At 59.6% G+C, this 24,311-nt stretch overlaps 1 protein-coding gene across 25 annotated transcripts in view; it reads left to right on the forward strand.

Annotated features, from left to right (window-relative positions):
- Positions 1-24,311, forward strand: part of NCOR2 (nuclear receptor corepressor 2) — a 185,108-nt gene that overhangs the window by 129,395 nt on the left and 31,402 nt on the right. For 18 of the 25 annotated variants that reach the window (XM_033098522.1, XM_033098519.1, XM_033098538.1 and 15 more), the window contains 6 exons: positions 4,867-5,009; positions 11,562-11,709; positions 15,343-15,393; positions 16,156-16,789; positions 22,912-23,032; positions 23,963-24,134. In XM_033098522.1, the coding sequence (XP_032954413.1) occupies positions 4,867-5,009; positions 11,562-11,709; positions 15,343-15,393; positions 16,156-16,789; positions 22,912-23,032; positions 23,963-24,134 (1,269 nt within the window). The remainder of the gene's footprint in view (positions 1-4,866; positions 5,010-11,561; positions 11,710-15,342; positions 15,394-16,155; positions 16,790-22,911; positions 23,033-23,962; positions 24,135-24,311) is intronic. The other 7 variants (XM_033098528.1, XM_033098539.1, XM_033098543.1 and 4 more) reach the window with 2 other exon arrangements.

Consider the following 24,311-nt stretch of genomic DNA (forward strand, 5'->3'; position numbering starts at 1 on the left):
GGGCACCGTATGTGGGCACACTCCTGGGTGGAGAGGTGGGCACTCCTCCTCCCTCTTCTGGGGAAGGTCCAGGGCACCCTGCGGGGATAAACCCTCAGCCCCCTCCTCTCTTGGGAGCTCCTTCCCAGGAGACCTAGAGAAGTAGCAGAGATACCTGTGGGACGCCCAGTAGGCCTCCAGACCCAGAAGTGTGGAGTGTCTGGAGCTTTGTTCATTTGCCAAACGCCTCCAGCAAGCCTAGCAATTGTGGTTGCCAGAGACATGGCAGTCAGAGGGTAATGGACAAAGGAGCTAATTTCAGGGAGTAATAAGTGCTCCACAGATGACAAAACCCTATGATGGCAGTGACTGGGAACACGACTTTGGATAGGGTGGTCAGGGAAGGCTGCCCTGAGGAGGTGTCACTCAGTTAAGCCCTGAGCTGAAGGAGAGCAGAGGCGGATCTGTGAAAAAGCCATGCAGGCAGAGGGAACAACAGCCAGTGCAAATGTCCTGGGGCACATTCCAGGGCTGGGCTTAAAGGTCCCAGTGGCTGGGGTGAGTGAGCAAGGGGAGGGGTAGGAAGCAGGCCATTCAGGTGGGCGGGGCTGGCTCCACACTGAGCCTTTGGATTTTGTTCCAAGAGCTTTTGAGTCCTCACGGGAAGATTTGAAGCAGAGCAGTGACAGGATTGAATTGGCATTCTTAAAAGCTGGCTTGGAGCTCCCTGCGGAGAACTAAAGTCTAGGGTCCCTGACACGGATGGGATCTTCTCTCCTCCCCTGGCATAGTCCCCCAGTGCAAGGGCTGGGGGCACAGGCCTGGACTGGGCGCTTCTGAGACCTGTGGTCTGTGCTTGGGTTTCCATGGGCAGGATGGAAAGGCTGAGGGCTAAAGGGACAAGCAGGTCAGTGACCTCAGAGCTGGAAAAATCGGTCGTGACCTGGATCTGGCTCCAAAGTTCAACTCAGTGAGCTTCCAACCTCCCAGGAACTGCAGGGACACCCGTGGCAGGTGTCTGTAATGGGGAGCAGGCTGACCTGGTTGTGGGGGGTTGTTTTCTGAGAGGGAGGAGAGAGGTAGCTGGCTGGCCAGCACAGAGAGCAGCCTAGAGCCCTTTGGGAACTCCAAACCTTACCCCCCCCCAACAAATGGTTGGAGGTCTCTTTGCACTTGAACAGTCTCCTCAAAACCTGTACTTCCTCCCTATTGCTAAGCCAGCCCTGCCCACCCTGGCCTGGCTGGTAGGTGCTGAAGGAGTGTATGGTCCCCTTCCAGCCCTCGCCAGACGTCCAGAGTCCCCCACGGAGGGCCTGTCCTGTCTGAGTAGCATCAGGCCGGGTTGCGGGCAGACCGCAGGTGGACCTGGCGCAGGGGAATGACCGTGGAAGACGCTGTTTGCTCCCGTCTGCCGGAGTGGAGAAGCTGTTTTTCTGAACCTTCATCTGTTCTTACTGCTGCTGACGCCGCCACTGCCACAGACGGGGGGAGGGGGGGGGAGGCCAGTGCCAAGTTGGCCCGCCCCTTCTGAACCTGGGCTTCTGCCACGCTCCCCCACCCGCTCCCTCGAGCCTTCGTCTGGAGGTCACATTCAGCCCTGACGCGTCTCTGGGTCAGGCAGCAGGAAGATCGAGCGAGGCCACTGGGGCACCGCAGCCCGTTGGGCTTGGGTCTTTGGACTTTGTCCAGCAGGGGCATCGGGGTCCAGGGTTGCAGGCCAGTGCCCCTTGCTGAGTGCCCGCACTGAGCTCCTTGTGCCTGGAGGAGCCACAGGCAGTGAGAGCCCTGGTGACGCCTGGCACGGGCCACCAAGAACACAACTGACAACTTCCCATCGGCGAAGGGCACCTCACTCACCCGCAGCTGCGGGGTGCGGGGTGGGGACAGTGTCAGGGGTGGCAGTGCTGGAGCCTGGGCCGGGCTGGCAGCAAGGAGCTGCCTCACCACCCTTCTACGGAGCCAGCCTCCGCCTGCCTGCGGTCCCTCCTTCTCCCCCCTCCTCCCCCTCCCTTCTCTCCTCCCTCCCTCCTCCCCCTCTCCCTCCCTCCTCCCCCCTCCCCTCTTCCTCCCTCCCTCCCTCCCTCCTCCCTGGCGCTGTTGGAGGAGAAGGATGTGAGGCTGAGCTGAGCCGCCAGCAGACGCCAGAGCCGGCACCGCGGCCGCCCAGCCTCCCACCTCCCAGCCCGCTGCTCCCAGCTCCGCTCCCTGGAGCATCCTCCAAGCCGTATGTTTCCGGAAAACTTGGCCGAGGGGGAGACGCAGATGAGAGGATGTGAGTGAGTGGCCCAGGGAGGGGGGCGGTGGGGGGGTTGGGGCCATGGTGACAGGGATGGGGGCCATGGCCATCGGGCAGCCCAGAGTCGGGGACGCACGAGTTCTGTGTCTGTGGCTTCCCACCCCCGCCCTTTCCCTTGGAATCCCCTCCCCTGCTCTTCTGGCTGTTGTGCTGGAGCTGTTGGGAAAGAGGGTAAGACCTGGGTGTTGGGGGAGGCCTTGGTGGTGTTGGTTGGAGCCAGAGGTGTGTTCTCCAGGTGGACTGACGTGGGGGGGGGCTTCAGCTGGGTCTGAGTCAGGTGGTCACTCAGGCATGGCAGGATCTAAAGTGCTTCTGCCTCAGTCTGGGGTTCCCAGAACAGGAACCAGCAGGACGCCCGAGCTGCCTGCCCCATTCCAGGGGCCCAGGCCAGCCGTAGTGGGACACTCCCCCCAGACCTCTCGCAGCAGTTAAGGAAACTGAGGTCCAAGAGCAGTGGGGTGGCCGAGACCACACAGCCTGTTCTGGGCAGTGTGGACAGTGTTCTGTGTGAAGAATTACGTCCAGGGTTCTGCACCAGCCTCTCGCTCTCGGCAAGGGCTGGGTGAACCCCCATCAGCTCTTGCTGCTGCCACAAGTGGAATTAATTAGGACCCCAACCCCTAGCCAGACTCCCATCCACCTCCTTATTTATTTGCCCAGTTCACAAATGTCAGCCTCCCCAGGGTCCCGCCACCCTCTGGGTGCTCTATGCCCCCGCCCCTCCAGGCCCAGATGGGAGACCCACCCCCTCCCACTCAGGGTTCCGGACCGACGTGTTTGCCTGGGCTCTCTTGGCCCCGGCTGGGGAAATATAAATAAACGCGCGTCCCCATCGTCCTCCGCCAGGTTCTGTGGAAGTGGCAGCTGCTGCTGCTGGCGCAGGCAGAGGGAAAGGTCAGGGGGCTGGGTTGCACTTGATCCCACGCCCTCCCTCCCCCCTGTCCTTGAGGAACCCTGAGAAGACGGGCAGCCACGTGGCCCTGTGGCCTCCGCAGGAGAGCAGGTGGCCTGTCAGTCCAGCCCCACCCCCACCCGCTGGGTCCAGAGGTGGGAGAACAGAAACCCTGGGTCCCCACGCCCACTGGACCCCTGGGCTTGTCCCACAAGCTTGTGAGTTACCGTGCCCCCCTTCCTGGGGAAGGGAAACCGGTCATGGCCTCGCAACAAGGATGAGATGAAACCAAGTCTTTGAAGGGCTTTGCGAACTCCGGTCACTTGGCCGTGCGACACAGTGGTTTGTTGATGTTTTTTCTGCTGCTGTTATTTTATTTTTGTTAGAGCCTTGTATGTAGCAAGTCAACGGCACATGTTTGGATGGGGGGATGGAGGATGGAGGGATGGATGGCTGGATGAATGAAAGACAAAATGCCAACACAGACTGCCGGCCCCTCAGGCTCCCGCACCCCTGCAGAATTTCAGTCGTAGCCCTCCCTGCTTGCAGCTTGATTGGATTCAAGGAAAATGGCCTCAAACTTTGTTATGGGAAATCTTTCATCAGTCGTTACAAGTCTAACTTAGGGCTCAGAGGCCTGTGTTCCCAGCAAGGGACTTGGGCTTCACACGTGCCGCCCCCAGGCCCCCCCCGCCCCCCCATCCTGCCCCCAGCCCCCGGAGGGCTGGAGCCCGCCTCCTGCCTCTCCCCTGGCCACTGGCCATCATCGGGAAGTGGGCTGCCCTACTTGCTTGGCAGACTTGCCCTGGTATAAGGCACCCTGCTGCCCAGAGACCTAGGCCTAAATGCAGAGATGCAGCCGGAAACTGGAAGGCAGGTGGGGTGAGATCCCGGGCCAGGCTTCCCTCTAGGGGGCGCTGCGTCTAGTCCGGTGGGGGTGTGTGTTTCTGCTCAGCCTGGTGTTTAGGGCATTGAAAATAAAGGGGGGCAGGGGTACCGCTCTGGCCTGAGTTTGTGGGGATGGAGGGAACTTTCTCTGACCTCAGTGGGTTTGGGGTGAGGTGGGTCTGCCACTGCCTGGGGGCTGTGAGACCGAGAAAGCAGCTCATGGAGATGGGGGCTTGGTGGTTGGAGGGCAAGTTCATGTGCAGCCCCTGGACCATCCCAGTAGGCCCCGAGTCCAGGGTGGGCCTCGAGGTGTCCACGGGGATCTTTGGGCCCCTGGGGTGCCCCAGTTAACCTAGGTGCAGACGCTCTGGTCCCCGTGCACCCGCACCTGGACTCTCCACTCCCCCCTGCCTCGCTCACACATTCCTTCCTTTCCCTGGCCCGGTGCAGCCAGTCTCCTGCGGCCTCGCCTGCAGCTGCGAGTGTGTCAGTGCTGGGTCACTACAGCAGGGGGGGGAGGAGAAGTGGGGTCTGTGCCCCAGACCTCAGCTCCTTGGTAGGGGCACATCCAGTGCAAGCACCCATCTCCCCTCAGTACTGAGAGCCTAGGCGTCTCCCATGCAGCCTGGGGAGGCCAGGCCCCCTACTCCACCCTCTCTGGTGCCCCCCGCCAGCCATCACTTCTTCCGGGGGTCTTAGACCCGAGCAGTGAGCCTCAGGCCTGGTGTTGGGGCTGCTTTCTGCCTGGGACTCTGTGTGTCTCCCAGGCCGTGGGCACAACCCCTCACCTGCCGCCCTCCCCCTCCCTCAGGTCTCCTGGAACATGGCCGGAACTGGTCGGCCATCGCCCGCATGGTGGGCTCCAAGACGGTGTCGCAGTGTAAAAACTTCTACTTCAACTACAAGAAGAGGCAGAACCTGGATGAGATCCTGCAGCAGCACAAACTGAAGATGGTGAGCACCCCCTGCCCACCCCCCGGGGCCTCCCAGCCACGCCTGGGGGCCTCTGACCGTGCGTGCCCAGCGATACCCACGGGATGGCTGCAGGGTCGATCCGTGCCAGAAGCATCCCTCCTGGGAACGGGGGTGGGCAGGCGTGCCGGCCGCCTTCCAGACCCCGCTCCAGCCTTTGCCCCCAGCACTCCTCTCAGACACCCCTGAGGGCCCGTGGAGCGGCTGGGGCCTGAGGCAGGGGCCTGCTGTGTCCCACACTGGCTCACGTGTCCACACTGGCTGTCAGTGCATTGGAATGAAGAGCCAGAGGCAAAGGAGCCCCAAGTGAGCGTCTCCCCCACCCTGTTTGACCTCACGGTCTGCGGACCGCCCTTAGGGAGGGAAGGACAGGTCAGGGAGCAGCCAGCCCAGCCGGGGCCTCCCAGGGGCTCCGAGGGCTGAGACCTTTGCCTCCCCCAGCAGCACAGAAGGAGTGGACTGGCCTCACTGAGCACACACATGCTCTCCACGGAGAGACTGCTTCCTCTGCAGCTACTGGAAGTGAGGGCCACGTGGGGGTGGTCTCTGCTCCCCCCCCAACTTGAGCACACTTGTGACATGCCAGGCATTGTCGCCATTGTCGACATTTCAGATGTGGGGAAACTGAGGCTCAGTCAGGCTCATAAGCAGCTGAGTTGGGTTTGACTCCATGGCTGTGTGAGCCAAGGACCCACGCTCTGAGGGCGGGCTGCATATTTCCTTGTAAAGCTGAAGGTACAGGAGGGGGACACTCAGCTGTCCTCCCTCCAGCCCCGCTTCCCCAGATCGGGCCACCTCTTGCTGGGCTTGAAGTTTGTGCAGTCTGTCCTGGGAGGCAATGCTGAGTTGCTTTCCCGTGCAGCCCTCTGAAGTCCAGAGAGGGGGAGCAGGCTGCTGAAACACACAGCGGGCCAAGGACAGAACCACCCTGACGGAACTCGCCTTGAGCGCGCTGTGCAGAATTTCAGGGCACCCCTTTCCAGCCCTCCTGAGTGTTCTAGGGGGACACTGTTCATACCCCCGTGGTCAGGGCGGAGGCCGGCCCCCAGGCTTCAGTTGGACCCCGGCCTGCGCCCCATTCCCTGTCACTCCGGTTCGGCTGTACGTCCTTCACGTCCCTGCTCGCCGGGGCCCCTGGAATTGGTCTGTGCTGCTCCTCAAGCTTTCCGGAGAGCTCTCCTGCACACCAAGAGCTCTGCCTTTTCCTAGCTCTTCCCAGGACTCTGGCTTTCCGCAGAGAGCGAGGAAGACTCAGTGAGGGTGAGGGTGCAGTGACTTCCTGTTCCCTCCCACCTCGTCTTCCTCCCTGCCTCCCCCTCCCTCCCCCCGCCCCTCCACGACCCCCATAGCCCAGGCCGTTGGGTTACAGGCACCTGCTTCTCTTGCCCCAGGCCTCACTTTCCTGGTTTCCCCAGGGCATGGCCCACTGCACCCCTGGGGACCCTAAAACTTGAGAGCAGGGTTGGAGGACCAGAGACCCCATCCAGCAAGGTGGTAGGAATCGTTTGAGTGGCTGTATGTAAAGCATTTAGAATGGGGCCTGGCATGTCGCGAGAACTTCCGCGAGTGAGAGCCACACGGTGGTGGCGGTTGTGTGCTTGTGGCGGCTGGCGGCTGGGCTGTCACGTCTCCCTCGGTTGTCAGTCAGGTATGGAGTATGTCTGCTCCTGGACTGGCTGGCTGGGTGGGTGGGTGGTTGGCTGATTCATTCATTCACTCATTCAGAGAAGCAGCCTAGCAGAGTGGTGGAGGGCAGGGCTCCGGGTGACAGGGTTCACTCCCGGCCCTCCCGCTCACTGACCAGTGCCGTGGACACCTGTCCACTCTGTGCTCGGTTTCCTCTCTGAAACAGGTAAGAATGGGACCTGCTTGAGGACTGTGCGAGGAGCCAATGAGTTCCTATTTTAAAGGGCAATGCCTGGCCCCCAGACGGCACTCAGTGTTGGACGCTGCCCTCCTTGGGCACGCAGCAAGCCTTTACTGAGCGCCCCCGTATGCCAGGGAGGCAGCAGCAGGTGCACATGTGGGTGGGGTTTTCCCTCCGGACTGGGGTGTGACAGCGGGAGCCATTAAAGGTTTGTGAGCCAAGGGGCAGCCCAGCTAATGCTGAGTGAGACGTAGCTGAGGCTGCTTGAGAAGGTCGCCCTCTGTGTCCCCTGACCCTGAACTCTGGTGGGTGGCAGCATCGCTGGCAGCTGAGAAGCAGGCGTGAACAGGAGGGGTCCCAGAGCCCCAGCATGGGCCCTCCCTCCCCGGCCCCCTGAGGTCACCTCCATTGCCCCGTTCCCCAGGTGAGGGTGATGAGGGCAGGAGGGAGTGGATGCCTGGGGAGACCACAGGAGCGAGCCCCTGGCTTCCCTTGTGGGCCTGTCCCACTGTCACTAGACAGGGCTCACACACCACTGCACGGACGGTGGTCCTGCTAGACGAGCAGGGGACCACGGGCCATGGAGCAAAGGTGGGGAGCTGGCCAGTCACATTCCCACAGACGGGCGAGCCTTGCTGATGGCTTGTGGATGAGGAAGGGCAATTTGGAGTATGGGCTTGGCTCTCAGTCCCGCTGACCTCGGAGAGCCAGACTTCCATCGAGGACTGTAGAGAAAGTACAGTGAGCAGACGCAGGATACCGTTATAGGAAGTGGGGTTCAGCCTGGGTCCATGTATCCTGACAGTTGCCACGCCTGGTGCAGGGGTGAGTTCCCTAGCGCTGGAGTATGCAAGAGGCCTCACGAGATGCTGCTGAACTCAGTGACCTCTGCCTCCCGCCCCTCCCCCACACCCTCCAGTCCCCAGGAGGAAGATGGGTCCCTGTGAATCCTGAAGCCATGGTAGCCACCTCTGGCTGCTGGCCAGGCCAGGCCCCGTCTGGAGCTCAGGAAGACATGTCACCCTTGGCCAGTGCAGGAAGGAGTGGGGGAAGCAGAGGTTCAGTGGGTGTCCCCTCCTGCCTTGCGCCAGGCCTGGCCTGAGTGTGGCCACGGGCGACGTCAGCAGGAAGCAGGATTGGACGGGCAGGCGGAGCTGTCCCAGAGTTATATAACATTTGGCATCAGTGTCTTCTCCGAGGCTTTCCCTCCCCCTCCTGCTGGCCGAAGGTTACCCTTCTCTCCCATCTGTGAATCCAGCCCTTGGGGCCCAGCTTCCGTGTTTCTTCGTCTGTTTGTCTCAGACCAGGCCTGGCCTTGCCTCATTTTCCTCTGTTGTCTCTTCCATCTGAGGCTGCACAGGCTTGAGCCTGACCTGCTTTCAAATCTAGGCTCCTCGACTCCTACACTGTGTGGTCTTGGGCAAGTGTCTCAGCCTCTCTGAGCCAGTGTCTTCGTGTGTCAGGTCATCCATCTAAAGAAGTAGTTACAGAGCACCTATTCTGTCCTGGGCCGTGTTCTAGGCGTGCTGGGAGTATAGCCGAGAACACAGAGATGCCCTTGAGGAGCTGGTTCTAGTGTGAGAGACATATTAACACACAGATAATTTCAGATGTTGGTCTGAAGATGATAAGACAAGGGATATAGTAGAACGTGACGGATGGGTGGCGAGGATTGGCTTATTTTGACTGGGTAATCAAGGAAGCCCTCTCCGAAGAGCTGAGGAAGCGAGTCACGCAGGTATTGGGGAGAAGGGTGTCCAGGCCGGGACGGCCAGTGCAGAAGACCTGTGGCTGGGACGCTGCGCACGTTTGCACAAGCAGGGCACTGTGTTTGTAGGAAGTGAGGGGCGGGCAAGCAAGTTGGAGAGGTGGGGCGTGGTCCACATCTAGATCTTGGAGGGGTGTTTGGAGGGGAGGACTTCGGGTTTTGGGGATCTGCTGGAGGGTTTGAAGCAGGGAGCAGCGTGCTCTGATTTGTAGAGCAGCTCTGCAGATCCAGTGAATTCATGGCTGGGAAAACGTTCGGCACACTGTACGTGCTTCATAAACGTCAGCTGTAATTATTAACACCAGTATTCAGCATCTTCTGGTCTGCACATACCTCCCGACTCGGAGGTGCAGGGCTGCGTGTGGAAGGATTTGGTATAATTCTGGGACACTCAGTCCATCCCCAACCTCTCAGAGCCAGTGGTTGGGGGGATTCAGGTGTTGACGTCGTACTCACCCCTTTTGGCCTGACGTGACCTGGGGAGACCCTCCTAGAGAGACCTTGCATCCCAGCCAGCCCAGGGAGCCCTTGTTCCCTGCGAGGCTGAGCCGAGCTGCCCAAGTCCCACCCACCGCCCAGGCAGCTGATTGCCTGCCTTACCCAGCCCTGGGCACTGGAGTGAGTGCCTGCCTGCTAAAAATAGATTGGGGAAGAAGGGGGAACCCTCAGCCGCGCCCACAGAAGCCACTGCCACACAACTTTCTCGCGCCTCCGTGGGCTCCGGCTAGGGGCCTGCAGAGGGAAGCTTGGGGTTTGGTGTAGGGCTGGGGCAGCCCCGGGAGTGGGCGGGTGGCGGGGCTGGGCGTTCCCATAACGGCCGGTGGACATTGGGCAGGGCGGGGCTGTGGCCCTCTGGCCCAGTGCTGGTGACGGAAACTGTGACTAACGGGTAAACGGACATTTCCCTTTTCCTCCCGGCATTCCCAGCGGCTGCGCCCTGAGGACCCCCATTTGCTCTGAGAGAAGGCAGGACGGAAAGTGACCCCAACCCCCAGACTGGGGCTGGGCCTTAGGGACCCCCTGAGGCCTGTTCCCAGCCAGGCCATGGTGAGGGGCTGGGGTGGGCCGGGCCTGCTGGCCCTGGAGGTAATGGGGTGTTTGCCTCAAGAGCAGGCCATGCCCCCTTGTGATGTGGGGTGGCTTTTTCCTGGGGTCTGGGGCATTGGTGGAAGAGGAGGTGTATTTATTTCTTGTTTCCTGTAACAAAATACCACCAGGTAGGAGGCTTAAAACAACAGAAATTTCTTCTCTCTCAGTTCTGGAGCCAGAAGTCTGCCATCAAGGTGTCGGCAGGGCCGGGCCCCTCGGAAGGCTCTAGGGGAGGGTCCTGCCTTGTCTCTTCCAGCTTCTGGTGGTGGCCGGCCGTCCTTGACGCTCCTTGGCTTGTAGATGCTTCCCTCCCCTGTGTTCCTCTGTGTCCAGATTTCCCTCTTATAAGGACACCAGTCATTGGACTCAGGGCCCTCCCTGATCTAGTATGACCTCATCTTAACTAATTACATCTGCTAAGAGCTTCTTTCCAAATAAGGTCACATTCTGAGGTTCGGGTGGACATGAATTCTGGGGGGACAGTCTTCAACCCAGGATAAGGGGCTTTGCTGAGAGCTGTTGGCACGTCCAGAAGTGTTGTAGTTTCTGTTTCCTTTCTTAGAGACCCTGAAGGTCTCGGGCTGCAACCCCTCTTGTCACACCGTCTGTATTGGGGTGGGTGCCCTCCTAGGATCCATTCCACTCCCGTGGCCACCTCAAGACCCCCAGCACACTCTGCCTCCATTCATCTCCAACTCTCTGCTGTGTGTTCAAGCCCCAGACGCTGACATTTGCAGTCACTTAGTCAATCAACAAACACCATCTGAACCGCTGCCTGTCTCAGTATGGTGGGGTAAAGAGATGCCCAAGGTGTCTCTTCTGCCTTCCTGGAGTGCCTGGCCCAGGGACATGCAAAGACAGGAGCCGTCAGTAAGCAGTGATGTTTGTACCCAGCTTGGGTGTAGGCTCCTGGCATCCCTGCATGAGGAGCTGGGCTTCTGGGGGTCGGGGCGCGGTGTGGAGGGAAGTGAAATGCCCCACTGTGAGGGCCTCCTTTCTGTTCCTCGAACACACCCAGCTCGTGCCTGCCTCGGGGCCTTTGGGCTTGCAGCTCCCTCCAACCGGACCACTCTCGTCCACAGCCTTGCCCAGCCAGCTCCCTCTCAGCACTTGCTTGGAGAAGCCCATCCCAACCATCTGTCCAGTGTACCCCCTGACCTTTCTTGCCTCACCCCGACTTATCCCCTCTGCAGCTGTGTCCACCCTTCTAAGTCTCTCTTCTTTTTAAGAGATGTGTTGTTTGCTGGCCTCCCCGACTAGATGGCCCTTGTCTACGTCATTCATTGTGTGTCCTCAGCCCTGGTGTAGTGCCTGGCATACAGCAGACATCCTATAAAGACTGGTGGAATGAGGTGACGAGCTTCCCAAGCTAGCCTGTCCCCTGGGCTTCGGTGGGGGCGTATGAGACGTGCAAGGAAAAGCTTCATTCATTCATTTGCTCCACACATACCGATTGGAGCCCGGCAGGGTGTCCCTCTGGGGTGTGGTCACCGCTCTGGCTAGGGCAGCCGGAGGGGCTGGAGCAATCACCAGGGGTCTTCAGGCAGAGGCAGTCCTTCCTCACCTGTCCTGGAAGAATATCAGGGCAGCCAGTAGTCCAGGTTGCATGCCAGGTGTACCTGGGACATGATGAAAGAACAAAGCCCTGGGTAAAAACAACCACTGGCACATTTGGCTGCCACAGTGGAGCGCGAGGGTGAATGGTGCCTTCATGGCTATGTGGCCAGCTGTGACGAGGCCTTGGGCACTGGGAGTCCCCAGGCTGACAGCCCAGGCCTGGCCCTGAGCTGCTGCTGTCTCTGTGTCCTAGGAGAAGGAGAGGAACGCACGGAGGAAGAAGAAGAAAGCCCCGGCCGCTGCCAGCGAGGAGGCCGCCTTCCCGCCTGTGGTAGAGGATGAGGAGATGGAAGCATCAGGCGCGAGCGGGAACGAGGAGGAGATGGCTGAGGAGGCAGAAGGTGAGGGTGGGACGGTGGCAACTGACCTCTCCCAGAAATGTCTGGGTCCTTGTGAGAAGGGGCCAGGACTGCCCCAAAGAGGAGGTGGTGGTGGTGGTGGTGCTGGTGGTGATGGTTGTGGTGATGGTGATGATGGTGGTGGTGGTGGTGGTTATGGTGATGGTGGTGGTGATGGTGGTGATGATGGTGATGGTGGTGGTGATGGTTGTGGTGATGGTGGCGGTGGTGGTGATGGTGGTGGTTGTGGTGGTGGTGGTGGTGGTGGTGGTGGTTATGGTGGTGGTGATGGTGGTGGTTATGGTGGTGGTGGTGGTGATGATGATGGTGGTTGTGGTGGTGGTGATGATGGTGATGGTGGTAGTGATGATGGTGGTGGTGGTGGTGATGGTGGTGGTGATTGTGGTGGTGGTGGTGGTGACAACAATAATGTAATTGGCTTCTTTGTGCCCGCCGGGCACTTGTGTATTTAATCCCCCTGTGAGTTCAGTCCAGGTCAGCCCTAGTGACAACTGTTGTCTTACCATCCCTTCTGCTGTCATGTTTTAGGGGCAAAAATTATTTTTGAAAATAGCCTTTTGACCTGAACTGTTTTACAAGGTGGCCAATATAAGTAGAACCAATCTGTTGGTAGATAAGTATTTTAAAAGTTATGTAATTATAGTGCCTCCTTTCTCTCCCAACTGTCCCAATATGGTCGCTGTGTCACACGAATCCTCATTTTCTGTGTGGGGGAACTGAGGGTGGGGCAGTAGAATGTCCTGGCCCAGCACCCCAGGGGTCCCCCAGCTGCATTGCTGCACCTGCTGTGGATGAATTCTCTCACCAGGTGAGTACTGCTCAAAGAGAGTGAGAGTCAGTCATCTAAATTGCACTGGCACTGCTGCCACGCCTCAGGAGGAGGAGTTTGACTGCACCCGATCGGCCCCTGACCTGAGAGCCCGGCCCCCGGTGTGACACTTGGCTGCACTGTGTGACAAGTGTACACGTGTTCGCGGGTTCACCATCTGAACCGCTGCCTGTCTCAGCATGGTGGGGTAAAGAGATGCCCAAGGTGTCTCTTCTGCCTTCCTGGAGTGCCTGGCCCAGGGACATGCAAAGACAGGAGCCGTCAGTAAACAGTGATGTTTGTACCCAGCTGGGGTATAGGCTCCTGGCATCTCTGCATGAGGAGCTGGGCTTCTGGGGTCAGGGTGCGGTGTCACCGCAGGCTGCCCGACGAAGGCCCCGTGGTCCTGATCACTAACGAGGCTGCCCTTGGCCCCCGCCCCTCTCCCTTTTCCCTGGGTCTGTATCCACTCCCCACCCCACCCCAGTGGCATGGCGCTGCTAAGACCCCAGCCCCTGCTTAGCTGAATATCTCTGCCTCTCCTTCCGTCGTCTCCCTGCCCAGAGTTGTCCCCGCTAGGCTCTCACGTTCTTGGTGAATGGAATCTTCCCTCCTCTTGCCCCTGCCTGGGGTTTCCTCCCCTTGCTCGTGTCTGCCTGTCTCTGCATTTAAACTCTTACCGAGCTGCCAGCGTGTCAAAGGAAGATGCATGTCACCTCTGGCTCTGTAAGCCAGGCCTGCGGATAAATGCAGGCTTGACCAGCCTGAAGTGTTTTCAGCAGCCCGATTCCTACTTCCTGGCTGAAAATGGAGAATTGGCCCATTTGGTTATTGTCGTCTCAGTTTGGGGATGGCTCTGGTCTGAGTCCGGCCTCCTGGCCAGCTCGGGGTCTCTAGCCCACGTGGGCTAGAGGTCTGGTCAGTGTCTGATGGAGGCTGCAAATCCCTCTGGTCTTCGAATTGGTTCCTGAGTCTGTAGTCAGGGAAAGGGAGGACCTAGGGAACACAAACCCACTCCCCTCTCCAAATACCCTCTCAGCTGTGGGTGGAAAAGTTAAAGGGAACCAGACTTTGGCTCATCATTAAAACCAGAACAAAACTCAACTCACTGCCCAGTAAGAACTGTGCGTTAGTGAGCTCACTTGGAGGGTTCATACACCCCATCGGGGATGGGAGAGGGGCATTCTTTGCTGCGTGGGGCGGGACATAGGGGGTTTGCTGGTCTGGCTGGAGCTGAGGCTTCTCTGACTAGGTGGCTCTGAGCAGATCGAGGGTGGCAGTTTAGAAGGTCCTGCACAAAAGGTACAGGTGACATTCCCATCTTATGGATGAAGAAACAGGCCCAGGGGAGGAGAAGCACTCAGTAGGGTGTCATGTAACTGATACACTTGGAGTCTGCCAGTCAGCCAGCATTAGCTGGGTAACCCAGTCCCCTGGGACGAGGACGGGTAGGTTCTGGGTTAGGGCCTGAGATTGCCCCAGTGGAACCTTCTGGGATACCCAGCCAGCCCCAACAGACCCCCATGAGGAGGTGGGCAGCAAGTGCCTTGTTGCATCCAGGCCGGAGATAAATCAGTTCTGGAGGGGAGAAGAATCCATTTGGCCCAATAGTCTCTCCAGTAATGATCATGGTTATAATAAGAGCGAGAGCCTTGAGTTAATCTTTTTAGTTGTCCCAACAGCCCTATGGAGGAGGTGCTATTACTGTGCCATTTACAGATGAGGAAACTGAAGCACAGAGTGGTTACCCAAGGTCACATAGTTGGCTGGTTTGGGGACCAGAATTCAAACTTGTTAGATGTTCGCAGACCTGAATGAGAACCGTTTTCGGGGTGGCCCAGCCATCTGAGCACATAGCCCTCTCATGCTCACACCTGAAAACTCTTGATGCAAACAAGCCTCTTGGTCGGGGAGAGAGCCAGGCGTGAACTGCCCATTTTATAGGTGAACAAACTGAGTCTCTGAGGGTTAAGCCCCTTGTCCCAGGACCTCAGTGCTGGCCCCCTATGTCCTGTTGTCTGACCATATGAAAGGGAGGGAGTGACATTGCTAGAGTCAGCAGGCAGGGGCACAAAAGCCAGTAGTTAAGGGCATTGGCTGCTAGGGCCAACCCCTTCCTGTCCCCATGCAGTGTGGCCTTGGGCAAGTGACTTAACCTCTCTGTGCCTCAGTTTCCTTATCTACAAACAGGAATGATGATTGTCTGCATTTTAGAGATAATGGAGGATTACATGAATTGTTTGTGTGAGGTGCTTCACACGGAGCTCAGCACCCACAGCAAGCCCTGTGTTGCTGGCGTTGAGGTGGTTATTTCCAGGAGCGGGGCCCCTAATCTGGGCCTTATAGGGAGGCTGGAAGCAGGAGAGACCAGGGGCAGTGGGGGCAGTGAAGGCTGAAGGAAGCCTCTGTCCAGGGTCCCGGCAGCCCCTGCTGGTCTGGCTCTGCATCTGAGGGCTGAGGTCTTGGCAGCCGGGAACCAGAGAAGGCCAGTGACTTGTCCAAGGACACCCAGGAGTGGGCAGGACTCGCTTCTCACCCTGTGGGACCCCATCATTGGCCAGGGCCGCTGCAGGTCTTCTGGGGTTACTGGTGTCCAGAGTCTGGCGGGAGAGGGTGTGTCGGTCAAAGGATGAGGGCTGTCACGGCAGGGCAGGTGAGAGGCCAGCTGAGCCACCGTAGGTCCTTGCTGCTGCCTGCTGGCCTAGGCCCCCTTTGCTGGCCCTGCCTCCTCGGCCACACCAGCCTTCCCCCTCCCAGCCCTCTGCTCACGCCACCTGGCTTCTAACCTTTCTCTCACTTCCTTCCAGCCTTACACGCCTCTGGGAACGAGGTGCCCAGAGGGGAATGCAGTGGCCCAGGTACGAATGTGGCTGTCTGGCCTGGGGGGTGGGGGTAGGGCTAGGCCGGGGCGGGGGGCATCCTGAGGTCACGTGTCCTCTGTGAGGGGCCCCACTTCTGTGAGCATCTGCCTGTGAGCACCACCGTTTGTGCTATCGCCACCTCTGTCCTTCTCCGTGCACTGTCTGTTCCCCATGCTTTTCCCTGCCTCACTCCTACAGATCAGTACACTCAGCTCAGCTGTTTTGTTGATTTTCACCAGTGTTTTCATCGGTGACTCTTAAACCTGGTTTGATTTCACAGCAACAAGTGCAGGGTTTTTTAATGTCCCCATGTTACAGAAAATGGGGGGCGAAATTGAGACCCAGAGCAGTGACAGGAGTGGTTTCTCAAGGCTAAAGAGCCAGGCCTGGAGCCATGGTCCCCTCGCCCTTCATCTGTGCACAAATGCAGTTGTTCGGTCATCACTTACTGTGCACCTGCTGTATACCAGGCGCTGTGGGAAACAGATGGGGGAATGCATTGGGTGTGGGCCGTTTCCCCTGGGCGCCTCCTAGTTCACTGGCCCCAGTTCACATTGTCGTGTTACGATGAAACACCAACAAATAGCCACCAGGGCGGTGGGAGCCTCTGGGCGGTTTGGTGCCAGGTGATGGGGCCGCTGCATCCTGAGCTCCTGCCGGGAGCCGGGATGTGTAATCGGCTGATGCGGGGAAGGCCGCTCCTGCTTTCACTGCCAAGCCCCCCACACCTCTCACCTCCTCCTCACTCTCCCCCCACAGCCGCCATCAACAACAGCTCTGACACAGAGAGCATCCCATCACCCCGCACCGAGGCCGCCAAGGACGCAGGACAGAATGGGCCCAAGCCCCCACCTGCCATGGGCTCCGATGTGCCACCCCCTGAGCCACCCACCCCACCGCCGGAGGATGCGCCTGCCCCCACCGAGCCCGCCCCAGCCCCTGAAGCCGCCGGCCCGCCTACGCCACCGCCAGCACCCCCATCACCCGCTGCACCCCCTCCTGTGATCCCCAAAGAGGAGAAGGACGATGAGGCCTCATCGGCCCCCCCGGCAGTGGAAGAGGGGGAGGACCAGAAACCCCCTGTGACCCAAGAGCTGGCAGTGGACGTGGGTCAGAGGGATGAGCCCGGGGAGGCGCCCCCCGCGGAGCCCATCAAAACTGAGTGCAAGGAGGAGGCCTCGGAGGAGGGGCCCGACAAGGTCAAGGGTGCTGTGGAGGCGGGCGCTGAGCCCACGCCCGAGGGGGCGCTCAAGGCGGAGAAGAAGGAGGGCACTGGAGGCCCTGGCGGCAAAGCCCCCTCGGCCAAGGGCTCAGGCGCCCCCCAGGACAGTGACTCCAGTGCCACCTGCAGCGCAGATGAGGTGGACGAGCCTGAGGGGGGCGACAAGAACAGGTGCGTGGGATTTTCTCTTTTCATTCTGCGGACGCTTTCTGAGCACCAGCTGTGTGCCGAGACAGCAGGGCACGAGGCAGGCTGCGTGCTGCCCTCAGGGAGCTTGTGGTGTGGTTAGGGCACTGAGCAGCGTCCAGACACGGGAGGCCGTGCGGGGCAGGAGGTGGCAGCTGAGCTGAGTCTCGGGGACGTGTTCCTCCCTTTCTCACCTCTGCTTTGCCCCTGGCACGGGGTCCCTGTCCCTCTAAGCCCTGGGTACACTAGATTTTAACCCCTTTCAGCGCAGACGCTTGGGGACCCTGAGGCCCCCACCAGAACCGAAGCTCATCTGCCCGAGTTGGGACGATGGCAGGAGGCCGAGGCCAGCGGTGCACGACCCGCTCCGCTCACCTCTGGGCGTCTTCAGGAATTGTTTTCTGGTGAGGCAGGCAGGTCATTTTTATTTTGACTGAAAACAGTGCCGTCTGCTTTCTCTCCTCACATCTCGGAAAAGTTCTGGGCAGAGCAAGAGGGAGGAAAATCTGACTTTCAAATTCAACGCATTCACTCGGCGCCATTTCCTCTGCCCCATGATTCACCTTGGGACATGTTAAAATGGCAAGTTCTAGAACATTCCATAGGAAAATCAGATTCTGTCAGCACTCTCTGGGTCTCCATATGTTCCACGAAAGCAGGTGAGCCACGTTGGCGTCTGCTTCCTGTGTCCGGAGGTCCCTCGGGGCCACCACTGGCAGGAACCTCTCCCTGTTTGTGTGAGAAACAGATGGTCTGGTGGGTGGCCCTTCGATAAGCAGAGGCCTGGCCAACAGGCTCCTGAGGGCGCAGAGTTCCCGAGCTTCTTGCCCAATAGGCACAGCTCGGAAAACAGTGCTCACGGCGGCTCAGTCTGCAGAGGGCCCTCGGCCAAAGTCTGGCCACTCCGCCCACTTTGTGCCAAGGTAATGGGGTCAGGGCAGGCGGCACCCCAACCTCGCTCCTGCTGGCTGTAGGGACAGTCATGGAAAACGTTTCTGCTCTTATCCGGATGAGGGCTGAGCTCATGGGGCAGCCACGCTGATAAGTGGCCTCCTGAAGTCTGTGTTGTGGGTACACTTGGCTGGTCCAGGCTGGAGAGCTGGGAGGGTTGGCCTGAGTCCCATCAGCCCCCCTGGGCCCCTGGGGCCAGACACCTTTCAGCCTCTCCACCCCTCCTCCAACAGCCCCACCCAGGGACGTGTCCTTTCCTCCCCAGCTGGGCCTGGCTTGCTTCCACTCTTCCTGCCCAAATGTCCAGCATTCCATCCCCTGGGAGCAAGAGCCCTAGGCGGGGAGTCAGGACACCTGGTTTGTCACGCCCTGTGTGACCCAGGCCAGGCCCTGCCCTCGGGGTGAGGCTGGACTCCGGCCAGCCTGCTGACCTCTTCCTGGCTGGCAGCTTTCCCTCCTTCCCCTTTCCTCCCCTCCCCCGGCCCCAGGCCTGCAGGGCCAGGCGGGCGCCGGAGGGGGCGCGAGATGCGTCAGAGCACGGAAGGGCCGGTGGGACGGGTGGGCCTCCCGGGACGACCCCGGGTCCTGGCTGTGTGCCCACTGCCCTCCTTCCCACCAGGCAGCCCCGGCTCCGTGAACCGGGTGTCCCTGGACAGAGAGACATAAGGTGCATCTGGTCCTGGCCCCTGCCCGATGACTTTGGGAGAGAAAACCATATCCTGCTGTTTTACTTTACTCTCCGTCACTCTCTCCTGGCAGCTGCACCGGGGACTTTTCTGGGCCCGCGACCAGAGATAGTGGCTTTGATTGCAAAGCTTGGAGCTTGCTGCGCTCGCTGTTCCGTTTCCCAGAGAAGCAAAGTGCCTGGGCACTTTAGAGCAGAGTCAGACCTTCAGAGAGTCCCTTCCCCTGGGACTTGGCTTTCTCATGTGTAAGGTGGATGTGGGTTGTCCCCACTTACAAGGTATTGTGAGGATGATGGAGTTAACGAGGCATCAGCTGCCAGCCTGGTGCCAGGCCCACAGTGGATGCTCCGTAAAACTTTCGCTGCCCTGTGTCGGAACTGCTTTAGGAACCCGCCAGGGTCACTCCAAGAGGGGGCCGGAGTGTGGCTTCTGCCAGTGAGTCTTGGAATTTTGAAAGAATTATAATAGCAGTTTCTCCCTGGCTTCTTCATTCCATGAATGATTAATTGGGCACCAGTGTGTGCCAGGCTCCATTCTGGGGTGAGGCGTGCTGTGTCCAGGGAGCGTCCATTCTAGTGAGAGCCACCCGTCTGCAGCAGGACAGCGAGTGCTGACACGCTCAGTGGGTGGGGGAAGGATTGGGGGTCGTGGGCAGTGCAGTCGGAGGCCTGTCTGATGGGGTGACATTGAAGGATGATGAGATCCCGTATTGTGAGGCGGGGGAGGGAAAGCCAGCGGCAGGAACAGCCAGGGCAAAGCTTCTGTGGCCTCATGAGTGTTCAGTAGACGGTGAAAAGGCCCGTGGCAAGGAGCAGAGTGAGGTGGCAGGGAGAGGGCAGGAGGGGTCACAGAGGTGGGCAGGGCCCTGATGGCCAGGGTGAGTGAGGAGTGTATCCCAGGGACACGGAGGCAACATGGCATGTCTGTGTGGATGCTGTTTGCACACCAGCTGGCTCTTACCCTCCTAGCCCCAGCGCTGTGGCAAAGGATATCCCAGCCCGCGGATACAGGGGAAACTGAGGCGGGAACTGCGGACAGGGGCACACTGTCACAGGCCCAGTGTACCTGTCCCCCGTGGCCCCCTCCCCAGCCCTGGCTTTTTAGGGCGGGAAGAGAAACCATAGCACCCTTGGCCCTCCCACCGAGCTCCCCTCGATCATCTCACACCCCTTTACAGCTGAGGAAACTGAGGCACAGCTGGTGAAGTCACTCGGCCGAAGGTGGGATTTGAACCAGAATCCCAAGTCCTGAACTACAGGGTGGGGGGCAGCGTGGGGGCCCAGCTTCTCCCAGCCTTGCTGCCAGCATCCCCTGCCTGTTACTCCTGGGTCACGTGCACCGTGCCAGGCTCCCAGTGTCCCTATCCTGCCCCGGGCTTCCCGAGGGGAAAAATGAAAGTGCTGTCTTCCAAGGAAACAAAGAGAAGTAGGGAGTGCGGCGCCTGCCCATCACGGTTGCTGGGACGAGGGGAGGTGGGGGCCACACAAGAGCCGAGTGTCTCCTCCTTTAGGGACTCTGAGCCCTCAGACGGATCATGGGTCAGAGCCAGACCTGGTTCTCGGATGCTGCCCTCTGCAGTGCAGTCAGGCTGCCATCGGGAGCCCTTTCGTAAACTGGGGGGCTGTGCCCGGACCCGGGTCCCCACTGAGCTGTCTCACTCTGGTGGGGAGGCCTCCATGTGCGTCTTCCAGCTGGGCCTGCTGAGAGCATTTGAGGGGCTGTCCCTGCTCCCCTGCCCTGCAATGTGACTGCCCCCTGCCTGGGCACGGAGCCATGGGGAAACCAAGGCAGGCCACAGGCCTAAATAGAAAGCCCTAGTCCATTGACAGTCAGTGGGACACAGATACTTTGTTTTTTATATGTTGTAGAAAATTATTTTGTATCGCCATGCAATTATATTTACACAGCTACAAAAGTTTGTGTTTTAACTTAAAATCTGTATTTCAAAGTAGTTTTGTATTTTTACAAAACAAAAATATAACATTTTTTCACAGAAACAGTATAGTTAATGTATCAAACCCTTGATTTCATGGCTCACACATACCAGTATCTTCATTTTCTTGTAACAGTTTTATTGGGATATTGTTCATGTCATACAGTTCAGTCATTAAAGTGTACAATTCACTGCGTTTTAGTATATTCACAGAGTTGTGCAACCATCACCACAATCTAATTCCAGAACATCTTCATTACCCCTCCATCCCCCCAAAAATACCCTGTACCCATTAGAAGTCATTCCTCCGTCCCTTGACCCCCAGCCCCTAGAAACTGCTCGTCTTCTTTGTGTCTCTGGATTGGCCCGTTCTGGACATTTCCTAGAAATGGAACCACACGTGTCCTGTGTATCTGGCTTCTGTCACTCAGCGTCATACTTTTAAGGCTCAGCCATGTAGCGAGTGTCAGTGCTTCACCCGTTTCTGGCTGAGTACCATTCCGTGGTGTGGGTTGGACCACAGTTTCTTTCTCCCTTCGTGTCTTGGACGTTTGGGTCGTTTGCACCTTTTGGCCGGTGTGAGGAGCGCTGCTGCTGTGACCTTTCGTGAACAAGTGTCTGTGTGGACGTGTGTCCTCGGCTCTCTTGGGCACACACACATCCAGCACTGGAATTGCTGGGGCAGATGGCAACTCTGTGACTGGCGTCTTGTGGTGCTGCCAGACTCCTTTCCACAGTGACTGCAGGGTGTTCGTTTTTTAAATTTAAGTTTACGAGCGCGAGTTGTTTTACGTGGAGGATAATAAGTAAACGTGAAAGGCGAGGAGGCTGGGTTTGGTGGCAGTTGTGCCTGACATGGAGATTGCCTGGACTGGTGACGTCGGAGCCTGGACCTGGTCAGGGTGCCTCAGCCCGAGCCCAGCAGAGCAAGGAAGGACAGCAGCAGCAGGGGAGCCCTCAGGTGGTCCCCGAAGGGAGCAGGATCTGGAGGTCGAGGGAGGTTAGGAGCAGGGAGGCCACTGAGCGTGGCGAAGTCAGCGTGACCTTCCTGTGCGCCCGGCCCCACCTGCCTGCCATGGGCAGCCCCGGGAGGCGTCGCCAAGTCTGTCTCCACTCAGCCGAGCGTGGCAGATGGGAGCGGAGGCTGGTGCCTGCACGACTGGCCCGTCACGGGCCATGGATGCCCACCACAGAGGGAACGGAGGCTGCATGTCACATGTCTGCCCGCCCGTCTGTAGGAAGGAGCCCACTGCTGTGTCTGCTCCTCCTTGGGCATTGAGCACTGGCTGCTGGGCCCTGGTGGCCTGAGCATGTCCTGGTTGTCCCAGGTCTTAACCTCAGAGGCCTTCGCTGTGGCTTCCATTCTGCATGTGGCACAGGAGGGGCTGTGCCGACAGAACCCTCAGGCTTTGGGGAGCTGGCCTTGGTTTTGCCCTCTGGCCGAACCTCAGCCTGTAGCCCATGTCCTCACGTGCTGTGTGGTCAGCCCTCTGGCTCTGGCTCCCTGCAGGCAGACCCTGGACTCCTGGTCTCCTCCATGCACCCCAAGCACAGCACCAGCCTGCTGTGTGCTCAGCGAGTACAGGTCCCCCCACGGAATTAGGCAGCCCCAGTGGGCAGGCGAGGGATCCAGATGGGGAGTGTGGCGGGGTGCTGTGCCCAGTGCTGGGGTGTCCTGGAAATAAATCCCTGACGGTTTTGTGAAGGAGGCAGTACCCATGAGCAGCTCAGGAGCACCCCAGGTCAGGCTGTGCCCAGGTGTCCCAGACACTGCAGCCCTGCACTGGAATGACCCTGCCCCTGGCATCTGGTTCAGCTGTACTGTGTGCCCTCTGCAGATGCAATGCCCAGGTCCAAATGTCAGCAGCACACGGAAGTGAGCTCTGTGGGGGTCAAGGCACCCCCAAGCCCAGCTCAGCATCCTGGCTGACAGGTGGACCGTGCACATACTAACCAGCCCCTCCACACAAAGCCTGCGACCCACCTGCTCTTAGCTTCTCAGTAAATGGTTTGTGGGCGAGAGTCCAGTTGGTGGGACATCCCGTGAAGCAGGTGGGCTTGCGCCAACGCCTGTCTGCAGTAAGCATGGCCCACTCAGCGCCACGCCCAGGGCCCCACCCTGGTGCCCGAGCCTAATGTCTGGGTGACACACAAGCTCCCTGAATCTCTTAAGCTCATTGAACCATAGTCTGGTTGATTCTTTGGCTTTCTGGCAACTTCTGAAGGACCATGCGTGGTGTGGGCTGCTGGGCTTCTCTGGGGCTCTCCTTGCCGTGGGCTGTCTCAGGAGTGTCGGATTCCGGCCTAGGCCTTTGGGTGGGGGTTGGAGGGACTCGCAGCCCCTCGTGGGACCTGCGTGGACCAGAGGAGGGAAGGAAGAGCCACCTCCCCACTCCCCACACCCAGAGACCTGGTTAGTCTCCTTGGGTGGCCTGGGGACCCTAGATGTTCACCTGCCGTCCCTCCGCTGTGGTCCAGGGCTGGCGCCAGGACAAACCAGCTGTGAGCCGTGGGCCTGACGCTTGTCTCCCCCTCAGGCTGCTGTCACCACGGCCCAGCCTCCTCACCCCAACCAGCGACACCAGGGCCAACGCCTCACCCCAGAAGCCGCTGGACCTGAAGCAGCTGAAGCAGCGGGCGGCCGCCATACCCCCCATCGTGAGTGCCAGGCCCCCACTTCGCACACCGAGCAAGGCCGCAGCCCCCTTGCCTGTTTGACCTTCACTTCCTATTCACGGAGACAGTAGATCAGGCCAGGGCCCTGCACAGCTCGGCGGGCGGAGCCAGCACCTGCGGCCTTGCTCTTCCCAGCCGCCTTCTGTTTCCTGGAGAAATCCCCATGGAGATGAGGCGGGAACAGTGAGGGCCTGGCAGGCGTGCCGGGTGGGGCTCTGAGGAACCAGGGCACTTGGCCTGCAGGCCTCCTCCCTTCTGTCCTGGCCCAGCGCCCTGGGAGGCTCTGGGAGCCGGCTTGGCTCTCCCTCCGCGTCCCCCACCTCTGCCTCACCCACTGAGGGTTTTCCAGAGCCAGGCGCCGGGCCGTGGGAAGGCAGGAAGTCCCTCTGGCTTTCACAGCACCTTGGGGAGAGGGGTGGGGGCCCCACCAGTTCTAAACATGAGGTTCTCCGGGGGAAGCCCCTCCTGGAAGATTCTCCAGGCCAACTAGGCGGCCCCTGGAGGTGCCTCTTCCTGGTGATGACCCAGCCTCTGCCAGAGCTGCCCCTCCCAGGGTGGGTCTGGCCTTCCCAAATGCAGTGGGGGTTCTGGGCTGCACACTGAGCTGACAGGGCTTTTTGAGTGAGGGGCACAGGGCGTGCTGATTGTGCTGCTCTCCCCCGAGGCCGGGAGACCCAGAGAGACTTGGGGTACGGGCTGGGGAACGGGCCCCCTCCCATCCACTGCCAGGCAGCTGGGCTGGGTGGGCACAGCCCACTGTGCAAAGACCTGCTCTCCTGCCGCTCCACCTGTACTGCCTCTCCCTGGCCTCGGTTCCAGACGGGGCAGATGCAGGGGGCCCAGAAGGCTTTTTCCGGTCTCTGTGGCCCGTGCACGGCCTGTAAAGAGCTCACTTCTTTCTGCTTCCCTCAGCAGGTCACCAAAGTCCACGAGCCGTCCCGGGACGACACAGCTGCCCCGAAGCCAGCGCCCCCGGCCCCCCCACCACCACAGCACCTGCAGCCAGAGAGCAACACCCCTCAGCAGCCCAGCAGCAGTCCTCGGGGCAAAAGTAGGAGCCCTGTACTTCCTGCTGAGAAGGAGGGTGAGTGCGCTGGTGGCTGAGTGGTTGTGGGGAGTAAGGGGCCGATGGGGGCAAGGGGCCTTGTGTGTGTAGAGCAGCCAGACCCCAGGCCTGTAGGGGCAAAGCAGGCCAAGGGAATGAGTGAGACAGGTGAGCGCGAGCCGTGGGGACAGGTGGAGACTTCGACGATTGGAGAAC

This window comes from Rhinolophus ferrumequinum, chromosome 25, assembly GCF_004115265.2.
Source record: "Rhinolophus ferrumequinum isolate MPI-CBG mRhiFer1 chromosome 25, mRhiFer1_v1.p, whole genome shotgun sequence".
NCBI lineage: Eukaryota > Metazoa > Chordata > Mammalia > Chiroptera > Rhinolophidae > Rhinolophus > Rhinolophus ferrumequinum.